Raw genomic sequence first — 15,216 nt, forward strand, 5'->3', positions numbered from 1 at the left:
GTAGAGTTTATACACTCTGACTGTAGAGTTTATACACTCTGACTGTAGAGTTAATATACTCTGACTGTAGTGTATACACTCTAACTGTAGAGTGTATACACTCTCACTGTAGAGGTTATACACTCTGACTTTAGAGTTAATATACTCTGACTAGTGTATACACTCTGACTGTAGAGGTTATACACTCTGACTGTAGAGTTAATATACTATGACTGTAGAGTTTATATACTCTGACTGTAGAGTTAATATACTCTGACTGTAGAGTTTATACACTCTGACTATAGAGTTAATATACTCTGACTGTAGAGTTTATGTACTCTCACTGCATAGTTAATATACTCTGACTGTAGAGTTTATACACTCTGACTGTAGAGTTAATATACTATGACTCTAGAGGTTATATACTCTTATTGTAGAGTTTATATACTCTGACTGTAGAGTTAATACACTCTGACTGTAGAGTTAATATACTATGACTGTAGAGGTTATACACTCTGACTGTAGAGTTTATACACTCTGACTGTAGAGTTAATATACTATGACTGTAGAGGTTATATACTCTGACTGTAGAGTTTATATACTCTGACTGTAGAGTTAATATACTCTGACTGTAGAGGTTATACACTCTGACTGTAGAGTTAATATACTCTGACTGTAGAGTTTATATACTCTGACTGTAGAATTTATATACTCTGACTGTCAAGGTTATCCACTCTGACTGTAGAGTTAATATACTATGACTGTAGAGGTCATATACTGTGACTGTAGAGTTATACACTCTGACTGTAGAGTTAATACACTCTGACTGTAGAGTTTATATACTCTGACTGTAGAGGTTATACACTCTGACTGTAGAGTTAATATACTCTGACTGTAGAGTTTATATACTCTGACTGTAGAATTTATATACTCTGACTGTCAAGGTTATACACTCTGACTGTAGAGTTAATATACTCTGACTGTAGAGTTAATATACTCTGACTGTAGAGTTTATACACCTTGACTGTAGAGTTAATATACTCTGACTGTAGAGTTTATACTCTCTGACTGTCGAGTTAATATACTCTGACTGTAGAGTTAATATACTCTGACTGTAGAGTTTATATACTCTGACTGTAGAGTTAATATACTCTGACTGTAGAGTTTATACACCCTGACTCTAGAGTTCATATACTCTGACTGTAGAGGTTATATACTCTGACTGTAGAGTTAATATACTCTGACTGTAGAGTTTATACACTCTGACTGTAGAGTTAATATACTCTGACTAGTGTATACACTCTGACTGTAGAGTGTATACACTCTGACTGTAGAGTTTATATACTCTGACTGTAGAGGTTATATACTCTGAGTGTTTTTGTTCTATTACCATCCATTCATTCAGGTGTGTGTGTGTGTGTGTGTGTGTGTGTGTACCATCCATTCATTCAGGTGTGTGTGTGTGTGTGTGTGTGTGTGTGTCAGCTCCTGCCCACATCCATAATCTTTTTTTTTTTTTTAATTTTATATAGTTTATTAATCCCCGAGGGGACTAAGTGGAGAGATGTCAGAGTGAGCTGCCCATGACAGGCGCTCCGAGCGGTTGGGGGGTTCGGTGCCTTGCTCAGGGGCACCTCGGCAGTGCCCAGGAGGTGAACTGGCACCTCTCCAGCTACCAGTCCATGCTCCATATTTTGGTCCGGACGGGGACTTGAACAGGTGACCCTCCGGTTCCCAACCCAAGTCCTGAGCTACTGCTGCCCCAAAAATTAAAAATTAAAAAAAACCAAAAAAAAAACAAAAACCTATATGTACATTTTTTCTTTTAACACATAAATTATTTCAACAAATTCCCAAATTTATTTACAACTAATATAAAACTATCCCTCCTCTATTTACCACCCAATTGATAAATAAATAAAACATCCAGTTTATTTACACTAGATCAAGTCCTCTCTACCCCAGAAGTTGTGTGTTGGGTTGCACAGGACCTGCGAGATTTCATAATCCCAACGCGTCCTCCAACAGGAACACTGTCACTGTCACATAAAACATTAGGGCCGTATTCACAAAGCTTCCTCCTTCCTCCTCCTACCCTGAGTGGTTGGGGGGTTCGGTGCCTTGCTCAAGGGCGCCTCGGCAGTGCCCAGGAGGTGAACTGGCACCTCTCCAGCCACCAGTCCACGCTCCATGTTTTGGTCCGGACGGGGACTCGAGCAGGCGACCCTCCGGTTCCCAACCCAAGTCCCTATGGACTGAGCCACTGCCGCTGATCATCAGCTGATCTGTGTCTGTCGTCACATCACAGTGAACATGACGCTGATTTACACTCTGCAGAAATCCTCTCATTTGTGAAGCTGTAAACACGAGAGGTCGTTACTGGAGAGGTGACGATTAGCAGCTGATTCATTTTCTGTCATCAGTTGATTAACTTATTTTTCCAGCTGTTCAGTTTATGTGTTGAAAAAGAAAGAGACCTGAAGTCAGTTCCTGTTTCTTCTTCTTCAGCTCCTTATCATCATCATCATCAGTCAGGTGTCTGATAACTGCCTGTCTGTCTGTCTGTCTGTCTGTCTGCCTGTGTGTCTGTCTGTCTGTCTGTCTGCCTGTCTGTCTGTCTGTCTGTGTGTCTGTCTGTCTCAGGGTCTCACCATCAAACCTCTGGTGAAATGGCTCAAAGTTCCTCGATCCACCAGCAGGAAGCCGACCATCAACGAGGAGATCCACGAGAGGGTTGGTTCACTTCCTCTTCTTCTTCTTCTTCTTCTTCTTCTTCTTCATCTTCTTTAGTCTCATCTATTACTGCAGATCATCCTCAGATCACACTGGAGACATCTGCTCATATGCTGTTTGTTTGTTTGTTTGTCTACAGGCCTTTGACCACATCTTGACAGCAGTGGAGGACATTGCAGGACTGCAGGGGTACCACCACTGGAGAGACAAGTGAGTCCATCACACTCATATTATCCTGATGTCTTATATTATATCTGAATATAACAACATTTTAATATGATAATAACATCATGTAAACATCAGACTGAAGTCACAGTGATGTCACAGTGACATGTTAACGCTGTAATAAATCCTACACAGATAGAGACACAGATATTCAGACTGGACGATGTGTCATTATTGTAATGACTGACAGTGAACAGCAGGTGGAGCTCCTCCTTCACCTGGTGATGAGACAGAGTGACGACTCCTCACTGAGCCGTCTGATGTCACACTGAGAACTTTTATCACAGCTCCTGATTTCAAAATGGCTGCCTCCAAACATCTGTGTGTGTGTGTGTGTGTGTGTGTGTGTGTGTGTGTGTGTGTGTGTGTGTGTGTGTCCATCAGGTGGGAGCAGTTTGATAAGAACTACCTCAGTAAGCTGCTGCTGAGGAAGTCTGTGTACAGGAAGAGTGAACTGTGGGAGGCCTATCAGAAGATCAACATCAGGGACGCCATCAGTGTCATCGACCAGGTAGGACAGAGGAGGGAGGAGATAGGAAGGAGGAGGGAGGAGATAGCAGCTCAGTGGACTCTGTGTGGACCAACAGTTTGACTGTTATAACTGAAGACAGACAGTTTGACTGTGAGCGGCTGACGTCAGTGTCACCTGACAAGAGGCGGAGCGTAAAACAACAACCTTTCATGACCTGAGATCAGCTGCACAGAAACACAGAGACACAATCTGACAGGTTGATACCAGAGTTAAAGTTGAAGGTCACAGTGAGCACAGACTCACTGCTTCTCTTCAGATGAGCCCTTCAACACTTCCTCTTTAAGGCAGGAACTTTACGCTGTTACTCTGCCTCGCCGTTCAGTATAAAAAGTGCGATCACAGAGTGAGGGGGCAGAGTCGACTCACCTTTAAGATGGCGGCAGAGGCAGTAACAGTGCCGAGAAAACAGCTGTGTAGAAGGAACAGCTGACAGGACGGGATCATGTTCAGCATGAGTGTGACACTGTGATGACGTGATGAGTGTGTGACCCACGACGGGAGATTTAAAAAACAGCTGTTAGCAGTTAGCGGCTAACTCAAAGAAGAAGAACAGCAGCTGTTAGCAGTTAGCGGCTAACTCAAAGAAGAAGAACAGCAGCTGTTAGCAGTTAGTGGTTGTTGGTTCTGTTTGAAAATAAAAAGGCGGAGCTTGGTAGCAGCTCTGTAGCACCATCTCTGTGTAAAAAAGGATACTGACAGAAACATCCTGGAAAAGGTTTGGAGGATTCTGGGAAATGTGGTCTTCAAGGGGAGACATAGTAAGAATGAGAGGATGCGTTTAACCTTTAACCTTTGACATTTGACCTGTGTGTGTGTGTGTGTGTGTGTGTGTGTGTGTGTGTGTGTGTGTAGGGGGGGAACGTCCTGACCTCAGCCAGATTGTCTCTGCCCTCGATGGCCAGCAGAGCCTCGTTCCCTGAAGTCACCAATGTCACCAACTACCTGTGAGTCACATGACTGTCTTCATCAGTCACATGACCTTATTTAACCTTATTTTAAACCTTATAAACCTTAGACCTTATTTTTAAAAAATCAAAAACAGGAGTTATAGTTCAACTGTTTGGCCATGACAAAAACCCGGCGCACTTCCTGTGGGCCTGACGTGGAGCCTGAACTGTCTTGGCTTCGTTTTATTAGCACCATGCTAACTGTGTGTTGTTGACGTGTTATTGACGGGTTGTTGACATGTTCCAGGCGTGAGAACGGCAGCGGTGTGTGTCTGGACCTTCAGGTGATCGATAACGTCCTTGGAGCCAAAGTAGAGGAGGACATGGAGACGCATCACGTTCTGGCAGGGAACCTGTACAAACCCAGGAGACGGGTAACACACACACACACACACGCACACACACTGACATTTTAAAATGTAAAGACAATGATTTAAAGACATTTTAAGGGTCCTTGGAGACGTTCTTTGGGTCGTTGAGGACACTGAGTCCTTGAGCAGGTTCAGTTGACCACAGAGGAAGTTCAGGTCTTCACTGAGGTCAGAGGTCATACTGAAGAGGTTCAGGAAGCCTGAGACGTCCTTGAAAATGTCCCTGGTGTCTTTCAACAGGTTCTAGTGGGCTTGTAAAGAAGTTATTGGGGTCCTTGAGAACCAGTCAGACACACTCCCCCAATCCCAAATGGATCCCTTACAGACCCGTTGACTCAAGCCCTAAGCCCTTACAGACCTAGGACCAATTCCATTTTTCTTCCCCTTAGCCCTTATCTAGGCCCTTCCCCTTAGTTTTGCACGTTCACGTGAGGGGAAGTGGTGTCCCAATTCTCCGTCAGGTTAGCTCTTAACCTGACGGAGAATTGGGACACCACTTCCTGAACTGAATTGGTCCTAGATCTGTAAGGGCTTAGGGCTTGAGTCAACGAGTCTGTAAGGGATCCATTTGGGATTGGGGGACTGTGTAACAGAACAGGGTCCTTACAGAGAGTCCTGGGAACCTCAAGGAGGTTTGTAAAGGTTGTAGGAGTCCTTGGAGAGCTTTAAGGGAACTTAGGTTTTTTCAAGGACTTCAAGCATTTTGATTTTCCAGGGGCCTCTCAGAAGCCTACGGGGGTCAGTAACAGAAAAGGAGGAGGTGCTGACAGCAGGAGGAGCACTGGCTGGAGAGGAGGCTCCTCTAGAGGAAACAAAACTTTGTTATTTTGAAGATTTCAGAGTTGAAGTTGTTTGTTGGAGGGGCGTCGGTAGGGTAGTGGATAGTGCTGGCGCCCCATATACAGAGGCATCGCCTCGCTGCAGCAGCCGAGGGTTAGAATCCGGCTCGCGGCCCTTTGCTGCATGTCAATCCCCACTCTCTCTCTGTCTCCCCATTTCACTCTCTGTCCTGTCATTAAAGGCAAAAGCCCACTAAAATAATCTTAAAAAAAAAAAAAAAAAGTTGTTTGTTGGAGTAAAAACTGATGAAATACCATCAACAGGCGTCTGTGCTGATCTATGTGTTGTGACGTGTCGTGTCATGTGTGGTGTCCCTCCAGTACCAGTCCCACTACAGCCGTCACTTCATGCCCCTGGGGGAGAAGGAGCGTCAGGACCGGGAGGTGTTTCAGAGGAACATGAAGAGCCGCATGGAGACGTTCAAATCCACCCGACACAAACGACACAAGAAGGAGAGGAGCCTGAAGAAGGTCAGAGACACTCACCACATGTTCATGATGGTGTCACAGCGTCGTCACAGAGCTGACGGCAGGTTGATCAGTGTGGCGAGTTTTAAATGTGAAGCAGGTCAAACTGTGACATCATCACTGATGAGTCTGATTGAGACAGAACACTAAACACAGAGAAACTATAAAGTCTGAAGAAACAAACTCAGATTATTTAGAAGTTAATCATGAGCTGCTTCATGAGACAGAGTGATTTCAGTCAGTAAGGTGTCCTCACACACACACACACACACACACACGCGCACACACACACGCACACTCATGCGCACGCGCACACACACGCACACTCATGCGCACGCACACACACACACACACACACACGCACGCACACTCACACGCACACACACACGCACACACACACACACACACAGGTCTGCTCTGACTCTACAGAGCGTCTTTAATTAGACGTGGATCATTTTCTTTGCTCTGTGATGAGAGACACAACGCGGCGCTGATTGAAGGTGCTGCTTCCTGTTATGGCTGCAGCTTCACTGATGTGTTTATTCTGCTTCCAACAGCGCCGAGGATCCGACGCCAAGGAGGACGGCAGCGACAAACCCAGACGCAACGTCAGCTGGCAGGACAAGAGTAAGTACAGACGCGCAGACATCAGACAGCTGTGAGCTCGTCTCTCTGCTCACACTCAGACTCACAGGACTAAACTCAGAATCCTGTTCATCAGTTTCACTCACAGACGAGACGCTTTAAAGATATTCATCACGGGGTGTCGGTAGTGTGGTGGATAGTGCTGGCGCCCCATGTACAGAGGCAATGCCTCGCTGCAGCGGTCGCAGGTTCGATTCTGGCTTGTGACCATTTCTGCATGTCAGTCCCCACTCTCTCTCTCTCATCCCCGTTCACTCTGTCCTGTACAATAAAGGCAAAAAAAAAGATATTCATCACTTTTATGACACATTAAAACAGTTTGTTAAAATCACAGAGATGAAGACAAACCTCCTGAGACGAGGAAGAGGAGTCTGTAGAGGAGACGCCTCCCTCTGTCCTCACACCTTCACTCACACACATTCAGACCTATCTGATTTATCATTATTGGAGCATGTTCAGTGGTTCAACAGTGAAGTTTTGGTCTATAAGAAATACAGAGAGGCAGAGCATGGAGAAGATTTGAACCTTAAAACCTAATAAATGAAATCTATGTATGAATAAATAAACAGAATAACTCAGTGAGGTGAAAACAGTTCACTGCTCTGTTCCTGTTTCTGTCCACATGTTCACTTCTCACCTGACAGACAGGAAATCACCACACAGGACTGACTCCAGACATTTAAATGGAAACATATATTGAGATAAAGACAGACCTCTGAACTCTAATGTCTCACTCTACAGAAACAAAAGTACCTGAAAATATAAAATATGATGGTGTTTATGATGTCGGCTCAGACACTTCCTCATCATCCTGACGGAGATTCCTCACATGTAGACGCAGATCACGTCTCCTCTGGATCAGCCGCTAACGTTATCAGCGCGTGTAGTGATGTCACGTGATGTCACGTGAGGTAATGTGAGGTAATGTGTGTGTGTACTGATGTGTGTGTGTGTTCAGACCCAGTGGTGGTCCCTGTGGAGTCAGAGGAGGAGAAAGGTGAACATTCAGACCCTGAGAAGGACGAAGACGTCGGCATCACCTTCATCGCTCGCAAGGTAGAGACGCCAAAACAACGACCCACATCAGGTGAGAACACACACTTACACACACACACACACACACACACACACACACACACACACACACACACACACACACACACATTGATTAAGTTGACAGACCAGCGGCTGCTCCTCACAGCTCTGCTCCAGTCACCAGTAACCTCCTCCTGTTGGAATCAACGGCCTCTAAATAAAACTTTTCTTTCTCAGTCTTGCAGCGACACATCTGTGTGTGTGTGTGTGTGTGTGTGTGTGTTCTAACTGTCCTGTGTCCTCTGTCAGTTCCTGCAGCTCTGGAGGGGGTTCAGAGTCCATCAGCCGGCCCCTCCTCCCCCCCCAGGGCAGACAGCCACCTGCCGTGGAAGGGCGGCGTGGGTTCTCCTCCCCCCTGCGTCTCCGTGGAGGCCACAAAGATCATCCCTGTGGACCTGCAGCAGGCCTGGAACCAGAGCATCTCCTCCCTGGAGAGCATCTCCTCGCCGCCCGCACACACGGAGCCCATACACCCCCGTGTCAGCGCCCTCTCCAGGCTGGGAGGCCCCCGCCCGGCCTCCTACACCCCACCAGGCAGCGCGGCGGGCAGCATGGCAGGCAGCACCTCCTCCATCGGAGGTCAGGTGTCACAGGGCTCCTTCAGCTTCCCAGAGAAGAAGAAGAAGGAGGAGGAAGAAGAGGAGGAGGAGGGAGCGCTGCAGGAGATGCAGCCGCTCATGTCGTCTCTGAGGCCCCCCGGCTCCCTGCCCCCACCCCCGCCGCCGCCAGGCTCCGCCCTCGGCTCAGGGAGGAGGAGGAACCCCTGCGTCTACCTGAGGAGCCTTGTGACGGCGCCGCCGCCTGGCAGCGGCGAGCCGCACAGCCGAGGCCCCACCCAGCTGTAACAGATCCCACATCAGTCAAACATCTGACGCCTGCAGAGCGGACTGCAGGACGCCATCACTGCAACACACACACACACACACACACACACACAGACATCAGGCGGCCCGTCACATCGTCCAATCAGAAAGCAGCTCCCTGCGTCTCCTCTCAGCTTCACAGTGTCACTCTGATGGTGGGTCATGTGACCCTCCTGCAGTCCGAGTCAGCTTAAAGGTTTACTCTGCACCACCCGTCCATCAGTCTGTCCATCAGTCTGTAAACACCATCATCAGTGAACGTCAGCCTCTTGATCTGGAGCTTTGTCCACTCGTGTTTCTCCCTGATACATTTGTGTTTATCCTGCGCTCTCTGTGATTTTCAGAGCTTTCTCTGCTTCCTGCTGTGTACGCTCTGACACCTGCTCATTAACTTGTTATAAAGTCCTGATGTCACCTGAGCGCTGTGACCACAAACGTCCCAAACAACAGCAACATAAGACCACCGCACACTGAGAGCAGTGATAGGGCCCAAACCATACTTTAAAAACGGTACTGGTGCCTGAAGTGATACTTAAACCCTGTGGTTGTATGACTCCGCCCACCAATCCACCCTGTGGTTGTATGACTCCGCCCACCAGTCCACCCTGTGGTTGTATGACTCCGCCCACCAGTCCAGTGTCTCTGACAGTCTCCATTCATGTCAGTGAAAACATGGATGCTTCACACACAGAAGATCTATACAATCAGCACAGTTTCAAGATTAGAGTCACCAATTCAGTATCTGACCAAATGTCTCCCCTTCTGTTCCTGAGATATGACGTTAAAACATGATGATGTCACAGTCAAGCTGACCTTTGACCTTTTGACCTTCATTATTTTATCCTGTTAGACATTTGTGTCAAGTTTGGTCAGAATTAGTGAATGAATTCATCAGTTATGGACAAACATGTTTATGTTTGAGTTTATTTGAGTCCCTCGAGACCCTCTTGAGATTGAGATGGATGTAAGGTCACAGTGAACTCTGACCTTTGACTGACAAATTCTATTGAGTTTATTCTTGAATCAAAGTGGACGTTTGTGCCATATTTGAAGAAATTCCCTTGAGGTCCTGAGATATTGTGTTCACAAGGATGGGATGGATGCACAGACAACCTGAAAACAAAATGCCTCCGGCTGCGTCTGTCGCCGGTACAGTACATTTAAAAAAAAAAAAAAAAAAAAAGCACAAACAACGTTGACAACAAAAAGTTGAACTTGAAATTGAACAATATATAAAATCTCATCAGTTTAAAGTTACTTAATTGTATAAATATATATAAGAACAAAACAAATGTACATATTTAAACCTGACTTCAATAATTAAACATCAGATAACAGTAACAGTGCCATTAACCAGAGGTGGGGGACTCGAGTCACATGACTTGACTCAAGTCAGACTTTGAGCTGCAAATTTGATGACTTGAGACTTGACTAACAGGATCAAAGACTCGACTTAACTTTGACTTGGTATTCATGACTTGTCACAAATGACCTGACAAGTATTGACTTTTTTATGATCAGTAATTTTTATTGTTTTCTTTTGAGCAGAAAAAAAACATCAGATCAGCCTTCATCATATAAAAACTACAAAAATGTGATTTAAGGACTGAAGAGGTTCCACAGCTGTGTGGTCAGATAGAAGACAGAGCTCACACAAACTGACTGAAACAAAATCAACAAAACTAAGAAATAAAAATAAATAATTAAAAAAGTAAATACATCAAACAATCATTGGCAGACGTGTAAATAACTGATTGTCACATGACACAAGTCTAAATGATGTTTAAGGGTCTGAGTCTATATGACATATAGATACGTCAGGGACTTTTAAAGAAGGAGATGTGATATGTCTTCACCTGACTGATGAGCCTGTAGGAGACGAGTCTGGAATTTTAATTAAATTTTTGCATTTTTCTAGATCTTAAGAAGTTACATTTTGTCTTTGAATCATCAGGTGATTTCTAATGTGTGTACAAACCTGACGACCTGTTAGGACGCAGCCAACCAGCAGAGGTCAACACACAAGGCAGCTATCAGAGGGGGCGGGGCCAAATATAATAAAGTTAGGATTTGAGGATTGAGATGTCGACGACGATAGTAAGAGACCAGCTGTATGCTAACGTCACTGATACGACCACCACAACATCGACTGCTGCAGCAAGCCAACACGCCGTCTGTGGTCATTTTGACTTGACCAGCTGACTTCACTACAAGCTGATTGGCTGTTGAAACAGGTGACGTGCTTTAAAACCAGCCGCCGGCCATTTGACCAGCTGAGTGTCAGATGACACCATCAGCTGGTTTGAGTCCAGCTCAGACCGGCCAGTTCACACCGCTGACACTTTTCTCTGTGACGTTCTAAAACAGTTTCATCTCGTCACCAATCTTTGGTCCGAACTGGACTTAAGACTTAAGACTTAAGACTTGAGACTTGCACACGTATGACATGCAGCCACCTCTGCTAATAATGGCAACATACATTTTGTGTCAGGATCAATAATGATCTCCAATAACTCTGCAGAGACTCTGCAGACAGACATTTCTGTGTTCTCTCTTTAGGAGCAGCTGAGACCGTCTCTACGATAAAAAATCACCATGGTCCACCTTAACAGTCCACCTTAAATGAGCCTGGTCAGGTTCTAGTGGGAGACTAGCTTCAGGACTAACGTCCGTCACTGTAGCAGGTGATGACAAACAGGAACTTGTAACATTTATTATCTATTCATTGACAAACAACGTGAACGGTTCACACACTTTAACTTTACTCTGTCTGCTCGGCTCGCTGCAGCATCGCTGTCACACACACACACACACACACACACACACACACACACACACACACACACACACACACACACACACACACACGTTGTTTTACCACGCAGATTTGCTATGTAAACAATCTGACATCAAAATGGGGCATCAAAATCTGCGCTGTGATTGGCTCCTGTAGGTACAGGTCATTAAGGAACCAGTACCCACCTGTCACTGAGAGCAGGTCATCAGTGATGGTTACTGCTGTATCAGTGTGTTTTTAGGAAACTGGTGCAGAGTACATCTTTAACATGTGACTGCAGGAGTCAGAGGTCACCTTCTCGTCCAATCACTGCTGCTGTACATCACCAGCTCTCGAGGGAAGATTAATGCACACACAACAGACAGTTGACGTCTTTTTAACCCTTATTTTGTACATCTGATGACATTTTGTCTGTAACTTTAATCATCAGAGAGACTTGAGGAAATATTCGTCCTCATTCGGTCGTTGAGTCCATCGGCCCGACACGTCCCGCTGACAGAATCAGCCTCACACTGCTGCTCGTCTGTACGTCGTCATAGGAGAAGATAAACAGTGTAGCACTGATCATATCTACAATCAATACAATGTAATCAATCATGTGCTGGAGGGGGAAACTGACTGATGATGACTGTTCATTTCAAACATGTTACTGACACACGGTATGATGTGTTGTGATGATGATCCTTTAATGGAGGTCAGGCTGACAGTGAGCCTCACCTGCTTCACTCTGAGCTGATGAACCCTCTCACCTGTATTTATCCCATCAGAGCTTCTCATTTAAAATCTGAAATGTATTTTATAAAGCTGCAGATATCTTAGATCTACAGAGGAGTTTATTTTGAACGACCAAAGTGTGTAAAAAGGAGCATAAGAACATTTATACAGTGTGTATCTGTCTATAACTGCCTTACTCTGCTGTGTGTCCATCGTCCTGTGTGTGTGTGTGTGTGTGTGTGTGTGTGTGTGTGTGTGTGTGTGTGTAGGTGTATTACTCCACCAGCAGGCTGTGCACGCTCTTTACTTTCACTCTGTCGCCTTGTTTTGCCAAAGAATGTGTTCGCCTTAATGTCAGAGCTGCTTTCACACACGCTGCTGCTGCTGCAGGTCACTGCACACACACGATTCAACCAATCAGAGATAGACGCAGTGTCTCAGTCCAACGCTTGCATCATGACATCACACGTTCCTGTGCTGATGCTGTTAAAGCTGGGGAGGCAGAAATCTGATAAAGGCGGAAAAAATTATCAGAATTAAATAATCATCCTGCAGCTCCTCCCTCTCTGTCCGCGCTTCGTACAGTCACCCAGCGTTTCCCACCTGATTTGTTTAATCTTATCTCATTCTCTGCACCCCTCTCTCTCTCTCTCTGTTTATCAGACCACAGATGAGACAAGAATTAGCTGCTAGCTCCGCCCACGCTCCCTCCGCATCATTGGGACTGCTTCGGCTCAAATTCAGCCAGCTCAAACCCTCCAGCACCGGGTGTCACAGCGAGCTGGTGTCCAGCAGCAGCGTCAGGTCTAACCTGTGTAACAGCAGCAACAGAAAGTTTGCTGATCTGGTGGGGAGGTGGGGCTGTCCGGTCCCTCAGAGCTGGGGTTTGATCTGACTGGAGGTCAGTCTCTGGAGCTGCTACCTGCTCTCCACCCAGCGAGGTGGTCTGTGGTGGCGGAGAGTGAGGCGGAGGACACACTGGAATTGGAGGCTCTAGCTAACGTTAGCTACATAAACATGAGTCTTCAGCTCCAGTTAGCAGAAGGTTAAACTAGTGCGATGCTGTGATGCTAAAAAAAATGTATCCACGTCTCTTTTGCCACGTAAGTTGATGGGAAAAAGTTTTTCTGCGCTGCAGGGTTTCACGTGACGGACTAGGGAGCTGTAATTCTACTGTTTGGCCACCATGAAAATTGGCTTCAAAGCCTGACGCACATCTGCTCGTGTAGTACAGCCAATAGGAACACTGTCTCTCTGAAATGACCTGTGATTGGACAGAGTCTCCTGAAAACAAGAGGAGGAGCAGGAGTCAAGTTTTCTCTCAGTGAGTTACAATATGATCAAAGGTAATTATGGGATTTTTGCCAAATGATGCCAAAACTAAACTGTCTACCCCAGCTTTAAAGGAAAAATACTGCTCATGTTGCGTTCAGGTCATGTGGGACAGAAGATGTTTGTGATTGCTTCCAGCTGTCAGACTCAGTACTGCAGAATTTAGCTCTCTGACAGTCTCACTGTCTCATTATCTGACTCATATTGGTATCAAAACAAAAGAGACACAAATATTGGCTCCACGTATTTCAAAGTAACTCTACCTCACTGCCGAAACACTCTGCGGAGAGATGACTGAATGTACGTACCCTTATTTTGAAGTCAGATCTGTCAGGAAAAATCCAACTTCCCAGTCTTAATTGTGACTTGGATGGAATACGCTGATTATGAAAAATTCCACGACATGAACGCGTCACAGAGTAGCATGTACCTATGAAGAAGTTCTTCCCTGTGTAAAGAAATTCAGAATGCTGTATAATATAATGATCAGTGTTTTGTTTTCAGAGCTCTGTTTCTGCAGCAATACGAGTCCATCCTCCCTGTCCCTCCACAAGTCACTGCGGCAACGGCTCTGTTAGCCCTGTTAACCCTGTTAGCCCCGTTAGCTCTGTTAGCCCTGTTAGCTGCTGTGGCTTTAACCTCCTGATGAACTTGAGTATTGATTTGTGGGTGGAGTGAATGTTGAGCTGGTGCAGCAGGCTGTTTGTGTGTTGTGTCTTTGTCGTGGCCTCTTTGTGCAGCAGTGACTGAAACAACCGACAGAAACATGCCGCTGCTTGCACAGAGGCCGTTCTGCTCATAAGATACTTGAACTGACACCAGACCAGTCGTGAGGAGGGGTTAACCGTCTGGTTCCACCACAGAGACCTGAATGTGTTTCATCCAGCTGTCGGCGTCAGTGTGGCTCTTTAATCACTCTGTATTTGAACACACAGACACAGGAATGTGCTGCTGTCTTTGTCTCATCTGTGATTCAGGTCGTCGTGTGGAAAATCGAATGAAACTAATCTGTCTTTGTGCCAAATATCTGTCAGCGTCGGCTTCTGCCCAGAGAACTACAAGTCAATAAACGTGAGGTGTGTTTTTCTGAATGAACTCGGCTGACTGTGTTTTTACTGCTTCCTGCTTTAGTGTGAACCAGCTCAACAAACTGTGGGGTCAACCCAGTCTCTGAGAATGTTGGCATTGTACATTTCTGCAAACCACAAATATGTCACATGTCTACATGTCATATCAAATCAGCGTTTCTAAAGTGACGAAGTATCTGAGCTGAGTCGTCAGGAGGTGGAGGGGATGGTGGACGGTGTGACACGTTGGTGTATCAGCCTGCCAAGCTGCAGACACTTTTCAACACCAACAAACTACAGAAACTTTGGGATTTTATTGATTCGTTGCTGTTTGTCTGGCAGCTTTTAAGCCCCTACACGTGGGTATTTTTTATCGACCCATGGCTGTTATTTTAGCAGCTTTTTAGCCCTCAGAACTGTGTGTTTTGCCTCCAAAACAAGTATTTTAAGCCCAGACATGATCTTTTTCTGACCATAACCATTTTGCAAACATTTTACGTGGTTATGTCTAGAAAAGATCATGTTTGGGCTTAAAATTCTTTGTTTTGGAGGCAATCCCTGCTGGAAATGTCTCAGTAAAAAAAACAACAGCTTTTTGGGGCACTATCC

The 15,216-nt window shown here is 45.6% G+C and overlaps 1 protein-coding gene across 1 annotated transcript in view; it reads left to right on the forward strand.

Moving 5' to 3' along the window:
- slc9a5 (solute carrier family 9 member A5) overlaps positions 1 to 14,606 on the forward strand; it is a 38,896-nt gene extending 24,290 nt beyond the window's left edge. Inside the window, exons 8-16 of the mRNA XM_050054986.1 lie at positions 2,623 to 2,712; positions 2,852 to 2,922; positions 3,322 to 3,448; positions 4,322 to 4,413; positions 4,664 to 4,790; positions 5,948 to 6,097; positions 6,652 to 6,721; positions 7,698 to 7,826; positions 8,084 to 14,606. Coding sequence (XP_049910943.1) covers positions 2,623 to 2,712; positions 2,852 to 2,922; positions 3,322 to 3,448; positions 4,322 to 4,413; positions 4,664 to 4,790; positions 5,948 to 6,097; positions 6,652 to 6,721; positions 7,698 to 7,826; positions 8,084 to 8,679 — 1,452 coding nt within the window. The 3' untranslated portion in view covers positions 8,680 to 14,606. The remainder of the gene's footprint in view (positions 1 to 2,622; positions 2,713 to 2,851; positions 2,923 to 3,321; positions 3,449 to 4,321; positions 4,414 to 4,663; positions 4,791 to 5,947; positions 6,098 to 6,651; positions 6,722 to 7,697; positions 7,827 to 8,083) is intronic.
- Positions 14,607 to 15,216: the final 610 nt, after the last annotated feature.

The sequence above is a fragment of the Epinephelus moara genome, chromosome 1 (assembly GCF_006386435.1).
Source record: "Epinephelus moara isolate mb chromosome 1, YSFRI_EMoa_1.0, whole genome shotgun sequence".
In the NCBI taxonomy this organism is placed as follows: Eukaryota; Metazoa; Chordata; class Actinopteri; order Perciformes; family Serranidae; genus Epinephelus; species Epinephelus moara.